Source organism: Ochlerotatus camptorhynchus, unplaced genomic scaffold (assembly GCF_037179485.1).
Source record: "Ochlerotatus camptorhynchus isolate MF236.1 unplaced genomic scaffold, CSIRO-AGI_Acam_v1.1 ptg000503l, whole genome shotgun sequence".
NCBI classification, from domain to species: domain Eukaryota; kingdom Metazoa; phylum Arthropoda; class Insecta; order Diptera; family Culicidae; genus Ochlerotatus; species Ochlerotatus camptorhynchus.
In genome coordinates this window covers 2,639,646-2,661,761 of record NW_027040988.1, presented here as the reverse complement: position 1 = coordinate 2,661,761, position 22,116 = coordinate 2,639,646, and the positions used below count along the sequence as shown (strand labels likewise).

At 39.4% G+C, this 22,116-nt stretch overlaps 1 protein-coding gene across 2 annotated transcripts in view; it reads left to right on the top strand.

Moving 5' to 3' along the window:
* The window catches only part of LOC135712737 (heterogeneous nuclear ribonucleoprotein L-like), a 649,787-nt gene that overhangs the window by 528,311 nt on the left and 99,360 nt on the right, over positions 1 to 22,116 (top strand). For both annotated transcript variants that reach the window (XM_065235779.1, XM_065235780.1), the window contains one exon: positions 5,678 to 5,695. In XM_065235779.1, the coding sequence (XP_065091851.1) occupies positions 5,678 to 5,695 (18 nt within the window). The remainder of the gene's footprint in view (positions 1 to 5,677; positions 5,696 to 22,116) is intronic.

Sequence of the window (22,116 nt, the reverse complement as noted above, 5' to 3'; positions counted from 1 at the left end):
TTAGGTGATCTCCAGGTGGCGTAGAGAAAGATACTTCGGACTACCATACCACGGGAGACTGTATCGTTGGCCGTTGTCGTTTGATACGGCATGCAGGATGTTTGGCCCGATTCCCGGTCTGTACATTGCCTCCCGTCCTATCTGAGCGTTCATGTCGCAGATGGCGATTTTGACGTCCTGTTGCGAACAGCCATCGTACACCTGCTCCAGCTGCGCATAGAACGCTTCTCTCTCGTCGTCGGGTTTCCCTTCGTATGGGTAGTGCACGATGATGATGCTGTAGTTGAAGAAACGGCCCTTAATCCTCAGCTTGCACATCCTCGCGTTGATCGGCTGCCAACCAATCACGCGTTTGCTCATCTTACCCAGCACTACAAAGCCGGTTCCCAGCTCATATGTGGTGCCACAGCTCTGGTAGAAAGTAGTCGTTTGATGCCCGCTTTTCCATATTTTTTGTCCCGTCCAGCAAAGTCCGTGCAGTGCTACGACTTCGAAGATGCGTGGTTGAAGTTTGTTATAGATTAACCTATCGCAGCCCGGGAAGTCGAGCGATTTGCAGTTCCATGTTCCGAGTTTCCAATCGTAGTCCTTATTTCGTCACGAAGGTCTGTGCTGAGTGTTCCGATTCGTATTTCTTTTTTCGGTATTTGCAGCTTTATATTTTTCAAGGGTGGTTTGTTGGGCCTGCCCCAACCCCCTTTCTCGCCGGGGGACCATCGTGCACAGCACTGTTTAGAGTTGAGGGACTAGGATGGTGATCAGCCGCTCCTAACATGGAGAACAGACGCCGTTTCGAGCCGCACCTCCATGGTGAACAAACGCTCGGGTCTGGTGAAGCATTTTCTCTATCACCGTTACCGCGTCAGTGTTCGCGTCGCACCTCTTCACTTTGCTATTGCCGGACTGGAAACATTGCCCAAGCAATGGCCAGGTCACGGGAAGGATTTTTGTTTGTAGGAAAGGTCTATAAGATCTGGATTTACCATGGTAAACATGGTTTGATTACATCGAGACACTTAAAACTCGAACTACGAAAAAGCTCGGAGTTCAACCCATGATCTTCTGCTCAGTATTGTGGTATAGCCCGTGTCCTTAGATTAGTGCATGTTTTATTACTCCATCACTATTGAGAAATGATGAAGTATTCGGTTTTGATACAGTTGTCATTCTTGCCTTTATCGCAAGGATCCGACTCTAATTGTAAGGTCCCGTTCTTTATACCCTTTGGAGTGTTGGAACACCCTAAAGGGTGTCCACGATGAAATTGCCACACACAAAATTGATTCGCAAAATTCGAGTTTTTATCCGATTGCCATCAAATTTTCAGGGATTGAGAAATAACTATTAAACTTCATTTTACCATTTTACTCGTATTTTATTTACAGTCCATACGCAAATGCCCGCACCTTGGCCTTAACCCCGGCCATAAGATTCTGCACAACCTGTGAATCAACCGTTTTTTGCATGTAAACCCATACTTTCTTCAGTTCCTCGACTGTCTTCACTACCTTAGGTCGTTTAAGAAGGTGCTGCTTCATAATCGCCCAGTACTTCTCGATGGGGCGGAGCTCCGGAGTGTTGGGAGGGTTGAACATTTTCGGCACGAAATTGACCATATTGTCCGCATACCACTTCAGCACGTCCTTGGAGTAGTGGCATGAGGCCAAATCCGGCCAGAAGATTGTTGGGACGTTGTGGGCCTTCAGGAGAGGAAGCAGCCGCTTCTGGAGGCACTCTTATGTACACCTGTCCGTTCATCGTGTCCTGGGTTACGAAAGGTGCACTCCGCTTCCCGCACGTGCAGATGGCTTGCCAAACCAGGAATTTCTTCGCAAATTTGGACATCTTCTGAGTGCGGACATGCTCCGGAACGCTGAACTTATCCTTGGCCGTGAAATACAGGTTGCCGGGGATCTGTTTGAAGTCGGCCTTCACATATGTTTCGTCGTCCATGATGCAGCATTCAACTTCCGTCAGCATGTTGAGGTACAACTTCCTGGCACGGGTTTTGGCGGACTTGTTCTGCTTCTCGTCGCGATTAGGGGCCTTTTGTACCTTGAACGTTCGAAGCCCAGCCTTAGTTTTGGCCTTCTGGACAAAACTTCGGCTTAGGTGCAGCTTCTTAGCCGTTCGGATTTCGGTTGAAGGCCCCAACTACGCGGTTGTGATTTTTGGTGTTGTACGGAATACTTTTTCCTTCACTTCTGGGCTTCCGATCGGTGGTCAACCGTTCCTCGAACCGCTTAATCACTCGCGACACCGTGGCATTCGCGATTCCCAACGTTTTAGCGATGGAACGATGCGAGAGATCCTTGTTCTCGTGATGAATGCGCAAGATTTTATCACGCACGAGCTGTTCTTTCGACTCCATTTCCGCGAGTTTTGATCACAGGACTTAAAAACTTGCAGGATGTAAATAATGCACTATGAACTAAATCCACCCAAATTTTCATTAAATTCTACCCAACGGTTAAAAAGTTAGAGCAATTTCATAGTGTGGCAATTTCATCGTAGACACCCTTCACAAAGGCGCGCCTCTTTGTCAGTCAAAAACGATTTCCTTTGCAACAAAATCAAGCAATAACGTCGATAATGTCCATGTATCAGAATCATAGTTTTAACCGCTTCAAACTAGAGAACAGCGAATAACTACCTAATTCATTTTGGTGAGGGGACATAACTCAAAATCAATGAAGCGGTCGTATTTCGTACACAACGTCCTACTTTTTTTTTGTGAACATCATATTATTTAGTTAAAGAAGATGAACGAATAGAATTGATAGTTCCGTTAAGTACGGCAGTGTGAAAATTGTTTGTATAGAAAGTTGAAAGCGAGAAAAGGTCAATTCTGAGGAAGCTACAAATCGGATCGAGCATTCCCTTTACCAAACTCATTAGTTAATGAGGAGCGGTGAGGGGTTCTTCTTCCCGATACTACTGGTAAAAGTGTTGGGAGGGTTGAATATTTTCGGCACGAAATTGACCTTATTGTCCGCATACCACTTCAGCACGTCCTTGGAGTAGTGGCATGAGGCCAAATCCGGCCAGAAGATTGTTGGGACGTTGTGGGCCTTCAGGAGAGGAAGCAGCCGCTTCTGGAGGCACTCTTTTATGTACACCTGTCCGTTCATCGTGTCCTGGGTCACGAAAGGTGCACTCCGCTTCTCGCACGTGCAGATGGCTTGCCAAACCAGGAATTTCTTTGGACATCTTCTGAGTGCGGACATGCTCCGGAACGCTGAACTTATCCTTGGCCGTGAAAAACAGGTTGCCGGGGATCTGTTTGAAGTCGGCCTTCACATATGTTTCGTCGTCCATGATGCAGCATTCAACTTCCGTCAGCATGTTGAGGTACAACTTCCTGGCACGGGTTTTGGCGGACTTGTTCTGCTTCTCGTCGCGATTAGGGGCCTTTTGTACCTTGAACGTTCGAAGCCCAGCCTTAGTTTTGGCCTTCTGGACAAAACTTCGGCTTAGGTGCAGCTTCTTAGCCACATCCCTAACGGAGGCGTTCGGATTTCGGTTGAAGGCCCCAACTACGCGGTTGTGATTTTTGGTGTTGTACGGAATACTTTTTCCTTCACTTCTGGGCTTCCGATCGGTGGTCAACCGTTCCTCGAACCGCTTAATCACTCGCGACACCGTGGAATTCGCGATTTCCAACGTTTTAGCGATGGAACGATGCGAGAGATCCTTGTTCTCGTGATGAATGCGCAAGATTCCATTTCCGCGAGTTTTGATCACAGGACTTTAAAACTTGCAGGATGTAAATAATGCACTATGAACTAAATCCACCCAAATTTTCATTAAATTCTAGCCAACGGTTAAAAAGTTAGAGCAATTTCATAGTGTGGCAATTTCATCGTGGACACCCTTTAAAAGAACGATCGCCGATTCGCTCTTGTACTTCCGATGTGCGGAAACGGTTCTATCGATTGTTACAGGATCAAGTGACATCTAGAGGCCGAAAATCGGTATCCGACGCCATTTTGGAATTGAATATGGCGGCCATCGGGATTAAGATAAGTGTCAAATACCCTGAGATCTGGGTATTTTCGGAACGGGAACGACGCGTACATGTTGAAAATCGATATTCAACGCCATTTGTAGGATATTTGTCACTTCATCTGATATCGGAAACCACCATCTTGAATTTCAATATGGCGTCGGACAACGATTTCCGGCCTCTAGACGTTACTGGGATTTTGAAAATATTAATATTTATGGGTATTTGACAGTATTTCCCACTGTTTCTGAAGCCAGAAGCCGTCATCTTGGATTTCAAAATGGTGTCTGACATCGATTTTTGGCATCTACGTGTCATCCCCGTTCGGAAAATACCAATATTTGGTATTTGACTCTTTTTCTGAAATTGGAAATCGTCGTCTTAGATTTCAAAATGGCGTCGGATATCGATTTTCAGCTTCTCGACATTACCCCGATTAAAAAAAGTATTGATGGGAATTTGACAGATTTCCCACTTTTTATTAAACCAAAATCCACCATTTTTTATTGCAAAATGGCGGTGAATATCGATTTTCATTCTCAAGACGGCATCCCGATTCCAAAAATACCCTAATGATGGGTTTTTACAGTATTTAGCACTTTTTATGAAATCCTAAGCCGACATCTTGGATTTAAAAATGGTGGCAGTCATCGATTTCCGGCCTCTAGATGTCATTCCGATTACAAAAAATACCCTATTGATGGATATTTGACAGTATTTCCCACTTTTTCTTAAACCGGAAGCCGTCATCTTGGAATTCAAAATAACATCACATATAAATTTTCATCAGTGCATGGTCCCGAACCTCACATATTGTTTTCCTGCTGTCCCTTCCATTTCACACCAGAGTAAAAGTGACGGCAGAAGATAAAAACGAATGGAAGCTAAAACAAACTAACCCGACAATGATAAATTTGACATCCACGTGCACAGATCTATGTGAGTGCGCTTAAATGAACCGAACAGCTTCGCCTCAATGCGAAAGTAAGTTCATTTGACAATGAAAGCCGAAATAAACACGAGTCAAGCCAAAACAAACTGATCGAAAGTGGTTCTGTTGATGTTGCAGGATATCTGCTCGAAGAGAATTTCAATTGAAAGTGATGGTTGGCTTAACGATTTTCGATTGAAAGTGACTTTGTTGGGGCCTGCTTTCATCTCCTCATCTATTGTAAAAAATGTTCACTTTCAGATATTGATATTGACGTTAAGCATCACCAACTATGTAAATCGTTAACTTCACGCATGAAGTAATACAAACATGAATAGTTAAAGTATCAGATTATTGTTTTCGATGTGATTTCTTGTTAAATTTATTTATTTTTACAACGTTTATACTTTTATCCATGCAATTGATTTCTATCCTATAGTACAGGAAGAAATATATAGTTTTGTTTCATAAATGTATGTTAGGGGAAATGGATGTAATGTCGGCCTAAATTCCCCTAATTTGGGCCCATACATAAATTCAGCATTCGACTAAATTTTCAATAGCGACCAAAATATCCATTAGTACCATTGGGACGCGTTCATCTAGATAAAATTGATAAATAGCAGATTTTATGCGATGGGTCAAATATTAGATCCATAGGCCAACATTAGCGCCATTTCCCCTAACTGGAAATATAAATATATAAAAATAACTGACAATTTTTTTTTTTACTATTTCAGACGACCGCCAATCATTAGGTAAGTTTTTCTTGTTATTTGACCGTTTTAATCGATACAATCTTATATATGCCGTCATGACATTTTTCCTATCATTGCACGGTGGTCCGAAACGACATAACGGAGAAAAGAAATATTGACTCCGTTTCTGTTCATTTTAGGGGGTTAGCGTCTTCGTAGAAGTTGTTTATAATTAAATAGTCCTTCATTTTATGAAAATGTTGATTAGGGTGGTCCTCATTTATATAGAAATCATGAATCAAACATTTTTGTTTTAAGTTATAGGAGGTTATATTCTTCAGCAAAGATGTAGAAACAAATATTTTAAGCAACTTTGCTGAAGTCACCATATAACTCTTAATTTAATTTCAAAACATTTAATAGAGAAAAGATGGAATAAAAAATATTTTGTTAGTGAGACACTAAATAAAAGCAGCAAAATTGCTCTAGGATGGTCAAGATGATTTCTTCATCAAAGTTGTTTAAAAAATATTTTTTTATCTATAACATAAAACAAACAAATTAATTTCATGATTTAAATTTAAATGAGGTCCACCCTAATCAACCTTTTCATAAAAAGAAGGAAATTATTTATAAACAACTTCTATGAAGACGCCAACACCCTGAAATGAACAGAAACTGAGTTAATGATTTTTCCCAGTTAAATTGCTGTTTCGGACCACAGTGTATTGGCGAAGCATCCAACAGAACCATTTACCATTCCATTTCCCCAGTATATCGGTTCCCACACATAAACGAAATGCTAATACTTTGATTCCAAAGTAATTAAATCACTAAATCGAAAACAGTAAACAGTGCAAGTTCCTCCCTCTCTGGTGGCGCCTGATGCCTAAAGACTCTTGATAAACAAAATGACATAGTAAAATGATCGTAAATCCCCATATTGTAGTCAATTTCAGCAGCAATATTATCTTTGTTACAGAATCGTAAAATTCATCGAATCAAACCGAACGAACACACGCCTTGGAGCGATCGTTTTCCTATAGAACAATTTGAGCTATCAAAAGCCCCTGGGCTGCTGGTAAAAGTCACGTCGTATTAAACCCTCTTCGCTGACGAGAGTTGTTGGGAACGAATATGTCGAATTGAGTGGAAGAAGCTTTCATATTTTCGTTGCATTGCACAGTGGTCCAGAATGCAGATTTAGGTGGAATGATATATTTTGAGCCTGAAACTGAAACTTTAGACTAAAAGTCTCTTATACAAAGTTGTTCCTTATAGTTAGGCCCTCATTTTTATGACAATGAATTCTAGGGTGGTTCCTATTATCATTAAAATCAAAAATCTAACTTTTTTGTTTGAATAAATTAAGGTATACATTCTTCGGCAAAGTTATAGCTGAGCTAATTTCAAGCAACTTTATTGAAGATAACTTTTTTGTATCTCTTAAATTGGCCGATTTAGAGCTATTTTCTTGAATTGAGTTAGGGTGGCTCTTGAAAAAAATAGTTTTTTTTGCTCTAGTTTTCTTATTTCAAATTTCTCAGCAAAGGTGTCTTCAGATAACTTTTAGATCTTAAGAAGGTGAAAGTTTTTGCTACACAAAGCTTGTCAATATCTTTCGCCGATCAAGAGTTATTGACGTTTTTATGCTAAAAATATGCACTTTTTAAATGTTAATATCTCTGGTTGGGGCAAACAAAAAAAAAAGTTTTTTTACGGCATTTGAAAGGGCGTATGTAATTCTCAATATTAATTGGAGGTATGTTATTTTTTAAACTCGTATAAAATCAATTTGAATGTAGTCATATTTTTTACTATATTTGGGTATATCTTTTTTATTAGAAGAGATACAGGCAACAAATTCATGTATAAAACATTCGTCTAAAAGAGTTTTAAAATTCTCTAGAAGATAACTTTCATGAGAAATTTCAAACTTGCGCCTTCTTAAGATCTAAAAGTTATCTGAAGACACCTTTGCTGAGAAATTTGAAACAAGAAAACTAAAGCAAAAAAACTGTTTTTTCAAGAGCCACCCTAACTCAATTCAAGAAAATAGCTCTAAATCGGCCAATTTAAGAGATACAAAAAAGTTATCTTCAATAAAGTTGCTTGAAATTAGCTCAGCTATAACTTTGCCGAAGAATGTATACCTTAATTTATTCAAACAAAAAAGTTAGATTTTTGATTTTAATGATAATAGGAACCACCCTAGAATTCATTGTCATAAAAATGAGGACCTAACTATAAGGAACAACTTTGTAGAAGAGACTTTTAGTCTAAAGTTTCAATTTCATGCTCAAAACATATCATTCCACCTAAATCTGCATTCTGGACCACTGTGCATTGTCAGAATTTCCTTGATTCTTAGCGGATTTAGCATGATAGAAGCTCCCGTTGCAAGGCTTTTTGAAGTGTTGGATTGCGAGAAAAACGGTTTCTTTTCGTATGTTCGTAACTATCGAAGAAATTTTTAATGAATTTCCATCACTTGTTACAACAATTTATCAACTCTTCTTAGTGCCTCGTTAAGAGATAGCAGCCAAATATCAGACCACAGGTCTCACACGTGGAGACACGAACGATTCCAGTATATCATTCTCCTAGTTTGCAAAACGCCCGGTTGCCAGTGATACTGGCTTCTTCTGTGCCAGTCGCTGATCCATCCAACCGAATAGCGGAAGGACGATTTTTTCCCAGTCGAGTGCTCCTTTTGACCGAGAAGAAACTCAAGCCCAAGAAGGCAAGAGGAGAATCATGAATCACTTCACTGCCCGTCGTTTTTTCCAATAGGTGGAGGCGAAGAAGAAGACAACGCACGTGGCATCACTTTTGGGGATCATCCCCAACCGACCTCCCCCGCTCCATTCCGAACGAATATATATACATATATATATCGGAAAGAATGTCTGTTAGAAAGCGGCTTTTTTGGCTTTATCGCCGGTTCTGGAAATATGAAACCAACTCAATATCGACATTGTAGGTTTTCGGTTGTATCCATATCACAACTTAAGGGTTTGTAGGGATTAAAGTCAGTTCAGTTCGTAGTCGGAGGTGTGCGACAAGTCTTGGAGGGATATGGTGGCTTTTTTTCGTTCACAAGAGAAAAGAATAACATCGTCAATATTGGCTTTCGGGATTGAGGTACGATGTTTGGGTGGATTTCTGGTTGGAAGGGGGGGGGGGGTTAGGCACTTGTATCGGGAAAAGACAAACTAGCAATATTGGCCAAGAAAAGCGATATTGTTGTTTCTCGCTCGGGAAAGCTCGGCATCTGGTATTTGTTTGACAAGTTGGAAAATAGCAAATGGCTAATTTTGAAGCCTTGGGGATATGGTTCTTGAGCTGTGTTTGGATTGATGCATTGAGACTTTCGACCCGGGGGCGGCGATAGAATATATGAGAGAATGATCTTTGAAGTGATGAATCTTCTTCGCAATCAAATTTTTGCTTGATTGATTTTCGTTAGTTCAATCAGGAATTTCCATCCACAATAAGATACGCTCTGGAAGCAAACACTCTCGAAAAACTGATGTCCACACGTCACTCAAAATTGAGGAAAAAATTTCTATCCCTCCCACTTCCGTCACGTTTTTGATAAGCATTGCTTGTCACAGATTTCTAACACCACACCTCCTCTTTTAGAGCATGACGTACTAAATTGATTGCCTCTAATGCTTAAGACCTCCCTCGAACCTTTGCGTACTTTCCACCAATACTCAACTCAATGCACAGTGGGTCAAAAATGAAATCTAGCTGGAAATTAATAATAACGCTCTGGGATTGCATCCAGGTAAGTTGACGTCTTGAACAAAGTTTCTGATTTTTTTTTCTTTATTTTTTTATTTATTTATTTGGAGGGAAAAGCCCATACTAGTCTGCGCAAAACCTCATCATTTCAGTACCAACAGATAACATGGAATCCTACGGATACATTTGCTTGAACTAAGTCCTAATCATATAAAAAGATATTAATGAAAACATAATTAACTTAATTTAAATACAGAAAACAGAAACCGTCAGGAAGTAAAAAGTACATTATAAAACAGATTATTAAGCCTTACACGGGAGATATTAAAATCATAGCAATTATTACATTTGTTGAAAATCTTGCACATGCTAGTTAACGGCTCATTAGTGACGTAGTTTGTGCGAGAAGCCGGAATATCCGATCGTAGGAGATCAGTGATGAGTCTTAGCGATGTCTCGGCGAACACTAAGTAGTTGTAGGGACATCAACGAACACTAGAGTGTTTTTAAACAGAAAATGTCCCTAAAGTCTTTGGCGAAACGAAAAATGAAACCAAGTTGAGAAGATGCCTTAGCGGAAACATAAGCCACATGGTCCTTGGAGGTGAGTTGTGAATCAAGTAGGACGCCTAAGTCTTTAATGGTGGATTTACGGCTTAATATTTGCGAACGGTTGAGAAAAATGACCTCCAATCTTCACTGACATATGTCGACCGGTGAGATATGAGCGAAGGCAATCAAGAAGGGAACCGTGAAAACCAAGTCTCTCTACTTTGGCCACTGCAATCTCGTGATTGATTTGATCAAAAACAGCAGAAAGATCGGCCGGCGCCGGTGGTGTAGTGGTAAGCGTGACTGCTTTCTAACACCCCGATGGGTCTGGGTTCAATCCCAGCCGAGGTCGGTGAGATTTTTCTGAGGCATAAAAATCTCTGGTCACGTCTTCCTTCGGAAGGGAAGTAAAGCCGTTGGTCCCGGCCCATGTGTGTTGAATGGGTGCGATATCCTACGCAGGTGTGGAAGCTGCCTTCCTGCACATTCGATTGCCGTCAATGGATGGCAATCGATGTACGTCGGTGATTGGCACTAGATTGCGGAACAGAGACCGACGTTAAATAAAGGAAAGAAGAAAGCAGAAAGATCGGTATAGATAGCATCCACTTGATGACCTCTTTCCATCTCGCGTATAATTGATGAGATTTGTAGCGGTCGATCTCTTCGGCATAAATCCGTGTTGTTCAGTCGCGATGTAACTAGAGCATGTGTGTTTTAAATAATCTAGCACCAATAGCTCAAAAAGTTTTGAGACTGCACATAAAGCAGCGATACCACGGTAGTTGGTATCATTTTCTGAAGACAGGTAAAACAAAAGAATTCTTCCAGCAGTCGGGAAAAATCCCAGAATCCAAAGAGAGGTTGAAGATGGATGCTAAAGGTGCACTCCAATACAGTTCAGGGCCAGTGCTGAAAGAATTTTTCAAACGAAGACCTGCTCTACGAACATCATTAGTCCAGATAGGCAGATGCGACCCAACAGCAGAAAGTACATCACTTACGGCGGCTACGATGTTCTCGTTAGGTAAATTTTCTTTGACAAAGACACTGCTGAATTGTGACATGAACAGGTCAGCGATTCCCTCCGTATCTGACTCTTCTCGATCCGTATTGTACATGGTAGAAGGTAAGCCCGATTCCTTCGGTTGATCGTTCACTTGATTCCAGAAGCTCTTGGGCAGGGCTGAAAAAATCACTCAAATTCATCAAAGTTCACTATGGGTGAAAAATTCATTTCATAGTGAATGCTGGTGATCTTTTCATGGTTTGTTCAACCCTGCTCTTGGGATTTGCTTTGAGTTTTGTTTGAAGATGGCACTGATGGGCTTGATAAAGCTATTTGTTGAGCCGCTTATGCTGTTTGTTAACGAGGTTGTACTTCCTCTTCGATGCATCCGTTCGAAGTTTACAAAATGTCTTCAAGGCAGCTCGTTTGGATGACTTCAGTCGCTTGAGTCGGTGGTTGGTCCAAGGAGGATTACTAGATATGGGTGGAGTTGTCATGGGTACAAACTGGTCGATCGCATACACGACAATATTCGAGAAAATAGAAGATGCAGCATTCGCGTCACGATCTCGGAGTTCATCGTCCCAGCTGATGTTTTCGAAAAAGGTTGCCATTCCCTCGAAGTCAGTCCTACGGTAGTCATACGATACGCTGTCCACGGTAACCCGAAAAGTGTAAGCCTGATATGTAATGATAACTGCAGAGGTGAATGGTGTCTACAACGTTTAACTAGTGGTTCGGGTGTCTCTTGAACTGAGCAATTAGAGGCGAGTTCACGGCTAAGGAAACATAGATCAAGCAGTCTATGATTTTCGTAGGAGATCCCGTTCCGTTGCAGAAGATCAGCAGTATTGTAGCAATCTAGGAGAGATGCTTCTAGAGGTGTAATGTATGAGCCATTAGAGCGAGGATGAAAGAACCTTGTTTCATTCGATGATCAGTTGACTGAAGCAAGATTGAAATCACCAACAACAACGACTTCGTCAGTCGCATTCATCTTGGATACAACCTAAAAAAAGTGATGTGTTAATCGATCAACTCAGAATCGCCAAGTCGATCCGGGGATAAATACAACACGCAAATGAAGACCACTTTCAACGGTAGGGTTACAGCCACCCACACCGGTTCGACACCTGAGCTATTAGGTGGATGAAGTAACCGAGAGTTAAAAGTATAACGAACTGTTAGCAAGGCACCACCGCCTGAAGCTTTGGGGCAAGTAGCTCGAGAACGATCAGTGCGATATACTGTAAAATCCGAACTAAATATTCGCTTAGAAAGTGTGTTGCTGTTCAACCAAGTTTCGGTGAAGGCGTACATATCGTAACAAGCATCCGAGCAGGCCAATTTGTACTCAGCTACAGTTGTATTAGGACTAAAATTTGGTGGGTAAAAATAGATCAAACATTGGCCGCCTAGTTAGCGCAGCGATACAAACTTTATTATTTCGTGAATTAATAAGATTGGGTTGTTAGCGGAATGCTAAAATAAATCAGCAAAGAGGAATTAAATGAAAAATATTATTTCGTAACCTAGAGCTTTGCTGTCTTCGGCAAAGTTGTAGAACGTATTTATTTATGAAAAATTGCTTAATACATAAAAGCTGTTTGAGATATACGAAGTTTTTGACGTAGGACTACGTCTTTGATTTCTATATGGGGGTACACTTTGTGAAAAACTAAAAAGGAACATGTAACAAAATTATGAAAGATTTTGAACATTAATAACTCAGCTGCCCCTGGATCAATTTCCATAATTTTATCACCAATCGATCAGCAATATTTCTACGTATCAATAGCTAAGTAGTCCACTTTTCTACCTATCAAGCAAAAATGACTGGTCGTGGCAAAGGAGGAAAAGGTCTTGGTAAAGAAGGCGCTAAGCGTCATTGCAAGGTTCTTCATGAAAACCGCCATACGTCGTCTGGTTCACCGTGACTGTGTAAAACGTATCTCCGGTCTGATCTACGAGGTGTGTTGAAGGTGTTCCTGGAAAATGAGATCCGTGATGCTGTCACCTACACTGAATACGCCAAGCGTAAGTGGCCATTGATGGCATCTACGCTTTAAAGCGACAGAGACGCATTCTGTACGGTTGCGGAGGATAAATAATCACCAACTCTGGCATCAAAACGGCCCTTTTCAGGGCCAACAAGCTTATTACAGTAAAGATTTGGAATAGAATTTATCTGTGCCTGTTTGTCCATATTAATAAACACACGCCTCCAACTACCACACAAAATGCTCTCCAGAGTTGTAATCTTGTAACCAAACTTGAAAGCAGGAGTGCAAGTGATTTTGATTGATTCTCTTCATCAACTTTCTCTTTGAAAAAAAAAAATACTACAAACTTGGTACGCCTACAATTCAAAAACGGAAATAGTCTAGGCACAGACCCTTCTACTTTTTTTTTTTTAAATTTGTCTGATATTATCGTTTTTGTATAATATTTTTAGAGCTGTTACAACAGGCGCGGACTTCGCGGATTTCGCGTTTTTGCGGATTTGTTGCGGATTTGAACTTTCAGTCGCGAAATTCGCGGAAACATTAAATGATGTCGTGAAAATCGCGAAGAGACTCATGTGCTGTCGCAATAATTGTGGAATTCATTTTAACCTTTGCGTTCCGAATTATTATACTGTCATCAATTATTTTCTTCATTTGGCTCTAGTTTTCTCAATTTTTTACCGGTTCAAACCAAATACCCTGAAAATAATTGAGGAGTTATCACAGTTTCATAAGTCATACCGGATTTACATGGAAATTCCCTGGAGGCTGTTCAATGAGAGACATTTTCATGATCTTTTTTAATTTCCAATATGAACATAGCATTTTTCGATTTTCATCATAAAAGTATCATTGCCATGTATACCGGATATTCTAGATGCTTCAAATTGTCTAGTTGATTTGTTCTGCTACATCAACCAAGCCTGCAATAATGTCTGTAGTATAGAAATATGTCCAAACAAATTCATAGTGTCTATGTGGATCGTGTCCGACCTATTGCTACGTATACAAGATGTTAAAGGTTCTGAAATCATTCTGGAGATCAAATTATTTTTCTACTAGATCCCCCAAGATTATTTCCATATCTGTAATATCGAAATATGTTTGCAGTGTCTTTGTTGATCATGCCAACCTATTTCCGTGCATGTCAGATGTTCTAGGATTTACAAATCTATATTTCGATACTTCAGATATTATCCCAGTCTTGGTTGATCTAGTAGAACAAATCATCTGAACTGCAGGACAATTTGGAGAACCTAGAGCATGTGGTATACATGGAAATAAATCGTACATTATCCACATACACACTATGTGGCTGCTTGGATATATTTCGATACTACAGACATTATCCCAGTCATGGTTGATTTAGTGGAATAAATCATCTGAACTCCAGGACGATTTGGAGAACCTAGAGCATCTGGTATGCATGACATGCACAAAGATCCACATAGACACTGTGAATATGTCTAGAAGTATTTCTATACTATAGACATTATACCAATCTCGGTTATTCTAGTAGATAAAATTATATGAATTCCAGGACGATTTAGAGGAAATAGGTCATTCATAATCCACATAGACACTTTGAACCTGATTGGATATATTGCGATACTACAGTAGGCTGTCTTTGTTTCCGAGTTTGATCTAGTAGAACAGCATGTATCAAAATTCCTTTAATTTTGACTACCGATTGAAAAAAAATCAAGGTTCTGTACAATTTTGGGTTTGATCGGTTATGTCTGTCGGGAGTTTGAGCAATTTCAGTAAATCTCATCTTATATGAGAACCTTTTTTAAAACTGTTATATTTTAAGAACAAAGGGGCTAAAATTTTGCTTATTTATAAAAAAACATAGATCTTTCATTTGGCTTCTATGTTATTAAAACACGTTTAGTACGAACAAAGTTACAACTGGCAAAATGGATGTTTGTGGCTTAGAAAATATGGAGTGTTGCAAAATATTAGAAATTTCCACTAGATAAAACAAAAGTTTTACGGCGGCAATATGATGGTTGCCACTGCCTTATAAAGGGTTAAACTTGCTTGTTTTCGTCCTCTAAGTTCCTGTCCTTGGCTTTCCTTAGCACAGTCCCCTAAGGTTAACAGGCTCACTACCTTAACCTACCGTCAAAGTTCTTCGGATCTATCGCCAAAATCTGAAGGCCAACAGTTTTCACAGCGATACCTCAGAACCTGTAGGTAGACATTAACAAGTAAAGGATCAAAATGTTCCCCAAAATGGCAAATTGTGTCTTCTGTATAATCGAACACATTCCCCGGTTCAGCTGAATGAACGTAAATGATCCAATTTTCCACAACACAAAGGTCGTTCGACCCATCATTGAGTCCCATTCGAAAATAAATTAAAAACTCTTCCTTTGATAAAAATTAATTCCAATTTCACACCTGGGTGGTTTACCAGCTATCCATTAGGCAGGAGCAGCTAGCAAATGATAAGTCGATTCCCAGCTGGTAGGATCCGGTGCACCATCCGTCTGCCACACATGCCAAATTATGCTCCCGGTCGGAATTATTCCACCCGACTGCAATTAAATACCCTTTTCACCAATTATAAATTTTACATCCCAGGAGGTTTCATTACAACATGTGGGCAGTAAAAAAATCAATCCTGATCACCGCAGGTGTGATGGGGATGTGAGTATGGCTTATGTGGACAAATGCAAACATATGAATGGTTTTTGTGTGCACCGAGTGATATCTGGGTCATTGTTGAGAATGAAAATAATTGAAAATCGATTTCATCATTGTCCCCAGTCAGGGCCCTGGGGAGAAGGTGATTTATACTGCCTCCCACATCTACGTCCAAGTTCAAAATATAAATTGAAATAGAAGTATCAGTAATTTAATGCCGTTCGAAATTGCTTGCATAACTCATACGTCACACCACCCACATAATAAATGATCATCACCCCAGAATAGATAGAGTTAAAAAACCGATCCTATCACGTTTCATTACTGTTACGGTGTATGGATTTTATTGCCACCACAATACAAATAACACTACGACCGACTACAAGAACATCAACAGCACAGCACCAATCAGCATATCGGGATGGATGCTGCCGCCGCCTGTGTCGATGATAATTACTTGTTTTGAACGATGTTATACTACATTTATTGCCCTCCCTGCACTCGGGTATTGATGTTTATTAATTCTGTTTAATGGTCTCCGGAGGGCAGTTGGGTAGTTTTGCGATATGGTGCTTTTTTTGTTTTGACAATTCCTGGTCGAAGGAGCTGAGGATGAATAAAAAAAAATAATAAAAAACATGACAAATATGCAGAATGGAATAACTTCATAAAGTGATTTATGATTCTGTTACGGTCAACTGCCATATGAATCGAAAGCTTGTTTTATGAACTAGAACGAATGTCAAGCCATTTCATCACTTTGAATGTTCGAATTAAATTGAGTTGTTGTGGATAGTCTCACTTGGGTGATTTTTAAGATTCAATGAATGGGGTGAATTGTCATACATGTAAACTTGAAAAACTGTACTCTAAAACTTTTTTTTGATTTTCCACTATATAGTCACCGGCACAATAAATGTTCCACCCGCAATAAATATAAACATTTAAACAAAACTTACTACTTTTCAAGAGAGACCGTGATTTTGATTTATATTCCGTATAATAAAAAGCAGGGGTTAATTTTGCCCTCATAGTATTAATGATTTTTATTGCAGAATTTAAAATAAATAAGTTTTATGTTTAGAAGTATTTTAATTGGTAGGGCTACGGGATGTAATGTCAGCCTAGCCCCTCATTTCAAGCCTATCAAGCAAATAACTAATTTATTCAGCAATAATACATAATAGTAATGAAAAACTAATATCACAACTGCTGTAAAATTGTATTATGTAAATGAATTTCCTATTTTTGGGACAAATAAAGTACATTTATTGCTCTTTTCTAAAGAAAAAGTTGAGTGAAACTTTCATATTTTTCGATTTCTAGCCGCCATGATCTTGTCGTATTATTGCACTAACGAAAATCTACACTGCGGTGGTCATAAAAAAAAACTTGATAATTTCATGAATTGAAAGTACTTACCTTTTTGTAACATTGTAGCCTAATAAATCAATATCACAGTTTTCACTTATATTATTAATTAATAAGATTCAACGCAATTTGCGCTTTAAAACTATGGACCGAACTTTAGGGACGTCATTTTGAGACGTGTTTTAGTTATGGTCTACGAAATTTATATGATGACTTTATATTGGTATTGGTGCAACCATTTGGGTAGACGACAAGTCTGCAACTCCTTACTCCTGTAAGAAAATCTTATAATAAAATGTCAGTTTCGAGAAACATAGTGAAGTGTTTTTTTACCTTTTCACTCCACTGAAGAGTTGCGAAGGCAAAACCGGTCGAAACGGTACATCAATTCGCATCTACAAAGCTTCTGTATCTACTTTAAAGCTCTTATTCTGATTGCTCTGGGGTGGTCATTCCATGGGCTTTATGCAACAGGAACGGAAAAGTGAGTGTTTTCTTTGCCGTGTACTTGGGATCGCTTTCTAATCTAATCTAATCTAACACCAACACAGCCATTTCTTGAAAGCATCCTGGAAAATGATGGATATACCTCCATAATTTTTCTTGTCTATTTGATATATGTTTCATCTCGAAGATGCGTCACACATATCAAAACGGCCAGGCCTACTGTGCAGCATTTAAGGGGCAAGATGATTCAGAAAACATCGGGCCTGTTTAGATCGAAGATTTAAACACGATGCTTCAGAATCCAATAAATGGATGAAACGTGGACATCTCGTACCGTGCGCTCCGATTTTGGTAATTATATGATTGGTTGGTTGTTGGAAGCATCAAAGCTAGAAAGGTTAAGTGATGCTCCATTTTCTTCTGACGGTTGGGACATGAGCATTAACTCTTGTCCTTGCCTTTTATGGCTTATGGCTATAGCGCCATTACTCGCTTTCTGAAAAGAGAAGAGGGAAAGGAAAAGGAGAAGGACAAAGGGAAAAGGATTATGTAAACTCTATGATCATAAACAATATTTTTGATTTGAAATATACAATATAGAAATGCATAACGGTGGTGGTCACTACCCGAGTCTGGCCACTATTATCAAGTCATAAAAAGTAACCAGCACTAAAATGTAATCCTTGGATTACTGGAAAATCCTGATTCCCTAGTTTGAAGTTGTCACGACTAGGGTTCGGTGGTAGATCTTATACCAGTAACACACCACAAAAAGATGATCTTTCAACGTTACTAGTTTAAAAAGATAAAAATTTACATAATGGAACGAACTCACCAAGTTCAGCCAATTGAACATGAAGGCTGCCTGACATGTGTTGATGTAGAAGTCCAAATTGTAGACGAAGCTTGACGAAAATCAACATTAACTAGTCCGGTTTATGGTAGTTGCGCAAAATGTCTTCCGTCGATTTGAGATATACAAATGTTCGGATGTATGTAGTCGATTTTTGATGTGCATTGGCAAGCCTTTTCGTGGCCAATAGTCAGGTTCAACGCTGCGATTTAACGAATGATGGGACGCCTCGTGGAGGTTCTACTTGGCTTCGGAACAGCTTCTCAACGGCAAATAATAGGGACTAAGGAACTAGAAATTGTGCCCTGGGCCTGGTTTTGGCCAGATCAGCAACCGTTTATAGATTAAAAAACTCCACGGAAAAAAACAAACGTCAGGTTCGATCACACGCACAGCCTACCCCGTGTACTTGGGATCGCTTTCCTGCTGAAACGTGTAGTTATCTTCCTGTCCCATTTTCAGCAAATACTCTTCCAAATTTTCACAAAGAATATCGATATACCCATCTGCAGTAATTATGCCATGGATTTGGGTCAGATTCCCTACAGGAAACCATAAGGACCAGCCCCAAACCATAACATTTCCGCTGCCGTGTTTCATGGTTGGTTGGATATGTCTGTCCTGTAGTGCCTCGTCGCTTATCCGTCATATTCTTAGGGGTCGTTTCTTGTTGAACAGCTCGAACTTTGATTCATCTCACCAGACATCACGTTTCCAGAAGTCCAGTGGCTTGTTAATGTGATTCCTTGTGAAGATCAGCTTTGTTTTCTTGTTGGCCTTGCTGATAAATGGTAGTTTCCGAGCAAAATGGCTCTTCAAACCTTGTTCAGCACTGCGGCGTCGAATAGTTCCATCAGAAATCGTCAGATTCAGCCTTTCTTGCATTGCGTGGATGGTGATGCGTGGATCTTTTTTAATTGCAAGGATTATCTGTTCGAGAATAACTTTTTCGTTTTTGTCCTCTTCCAGATTGATCAGCAACACTTCCAAGCAATTGATACTTCAAACAGATCTTCTGAACTGCACAATGGCGATTCGTTTCTTTGGCAATCACGCACGATGAGATTTGCAGAGACATTTTCTTTCCGCCCATTTTTGCTGTTTCAAAAATGCCTATCTTAGCACAACAAGTAAACTTCAGAGTTCTGTAGAAGACTTTTGTGATGCATATAAACAATGAAATGTCAAAACCATGAAAAACGAGGTTCACTGGTGCATCTTTTTTCATGTCATACCGGGATCAGAGTATCCTTATGAATTTAATTTGAAGTTGACTGAAACTGTTTGATTTCGGCGCTTTTGGACAATGAGTGACATTTACCACTTTTTCAATGGTTTCTTGTTGAAAATCAACAATCGAAAGCATTACTATCGCGTAAAAATATTTCTGATCGATTGGTGATAAAATTATTGAAATTGAACCAGGGGCAGCTGAGTTATTAACTTATTATCTTTCATAATTTCGTTACATGTTTCATTTCGGTTTTCACAAAGTGTACCCCCATATAGAAATCACAAACGTAGACCTACGTTAAAAATACGAGTCTAATATTTTGCGATATGGAACCACTCCACCATTTTTTATAAAATTCTGAGAACCACTATATCGTTTTGCTATGGAAATCTGAAATGTACGGAATCTATTCTTGAAGTTCATTCTCGATATGTCTCAAACTTCACTGAGCCTAATAGAAGTGCACTTCATACGTCTCAAAATCTTAAGACTCTTTCCTTAAATTATTTTAGTCCACCTTCAAAGTAGTGTTGATTCTTCTGGAAAATCTACCGGATTCGCTTTCAGGTGTTTCATTGCAGAGTCGATATCCTTATTTCACTTCACAATTTCAAGAGCATACAATGTATCTCAAGATTCACAATTCTAGTTTCTGCTAGGTACAAATTTTGTGAAATTGCGAAATTGCGAAATGTAATAAGAAAAAGAACTCTTCAAATATTCATTTCAAAGCCCCCCGAACCTGTCGATATAGTCCTTTGAAGTTATCCTGAATGTTTTTTTTTGGGTTTTCAAAAAATGTTACGTGCCGAAAATGGCACATTACACTTTGCAGTCACCCCAGTATTATGGATCAGCTAGTAATTATTATGGGTCAGTCAATTCTGCGTGTTAATAAAATGGAATCGGCCCATAATTGTGGGTGGCCCTTAATACTGGGGTTTATATAATATAATATATTATGTTTATTATATAATAAGTATAATAAGGTGATCCATCGTGATCTTTTTTTTCAGAATAATGTTTTTTTGCTTCCACTTGGGGTCCCATACAACTGTGCAAAATTTGAGGACGACGCCGGCTAACCCGGCTTTCCGCATTGCGATTGAAATTTGTATGGAAATGAGTATGGGCAAATCTATTTTTATGCATTTTCATTCTTAGGGACCACAATTTTGCTTGAACATTGCAACTAATGTATCTTAAAAAAGTTATAGCTGTTCAAAGATCGATGTCTCGAATTAAATGCCAAAAATCACTTTTCCTGCCAACACTGCCGGTGTATCAATGCAAGTCAGATACCAATTTTAAATAATTGCAGAGTTTCTTATCTTATCGATTTGGTATGTTCAGATGAATTATTGAATAACAAGTACTCTATCTAATTTGCTTAACTAGAGAGGGTAAGGGGGCTTACTACACCCCCACCCTCACACTCATATCAATAGAAGTTAAGTTTAGTCTTATCAATTTGGTATGTTCATATGAAAAACAATTGCTCAATCTCATAAGCGTAGTTAGAGATGAGGTCTTACTATAACCCCCACCCCTCACTCATATCAATGGAAGTAAAGCTTCAAAATGAAATAACTTCGGTGTTTCTCATCTTGTCAAGTTGGTACACATGTTCAGCTGTGTTATTCAAAAATATTTGCTCAGGTTAATAGGCCTAGTTGGAAAGGGGCGACGGGCTTACTGTTATATCAATTAAAGTAAAGCTGCAGACTGAAATAATTTCGAAGTTCTCCATCTTCTCGAGTTGCCATGTCAGGACGTTATTCAAAAATATTTCCTAAATCTTAAAGGGCGTAGTTCGAAAGGGCAGAGCCTTTCCCTTAACTGCTCTGTTAAAAATTAACATTGTGCATGTTTGCTGAAAGAAAAAACAGTTAGGTTTTTGAATAAATCATCTGATCATGCTAAATCGATAAGATAAAATACTTCGAAATTATTTCAGTTTGGAATCATACTTTCATTGGTATCAGTGTTGGAAGAAAAAGTGATTGTTGGCATTTAATTCAAACCGTACATATTTGAACAATTAAAACTTATTTTTAGATACATTCTTGCACCGTACCTCCTTGGGCAAAGTTGTAAAGCATTTTCTGGACTCTATTTGTGCATGGTTAGTTGCATGATTCAAATAATCTAGGGTCTCTATTAATGAAAATGTAAAAAATGCTACAATCAATATTCCCCAAATTTAGCACAGTTTTCTGGGACCCCAAATGGAACCAAAAAAGGGTTGTTGAGTTCAAGCTTGCGTTTTTCCATTTAACGGTAACCCACCCTACTGTATAACCTCTTCATATGATTGACAGTATACAATCATTGAAGATTATTAGTGTTGGGGAACCGAATACCTTGGGGAACCGAATACCTTGGGGAACCGAATACCTTGGGGAACCGAATACCTTGGGGAACCGAATACCTTCTTCCGCCTTCGACAACGTCTGGCTCCTCAACACTCGAAGGGTGGGTGATGTATGGGTCGAGTTGGGCGAACAATTAATTTCCATCCATGTCCTGCGGCCAACCTAGTCCTCCCTTCTTATTCACAATAAAATTACACACGCGAATAGAAAACACTACATTTATTTTAATACA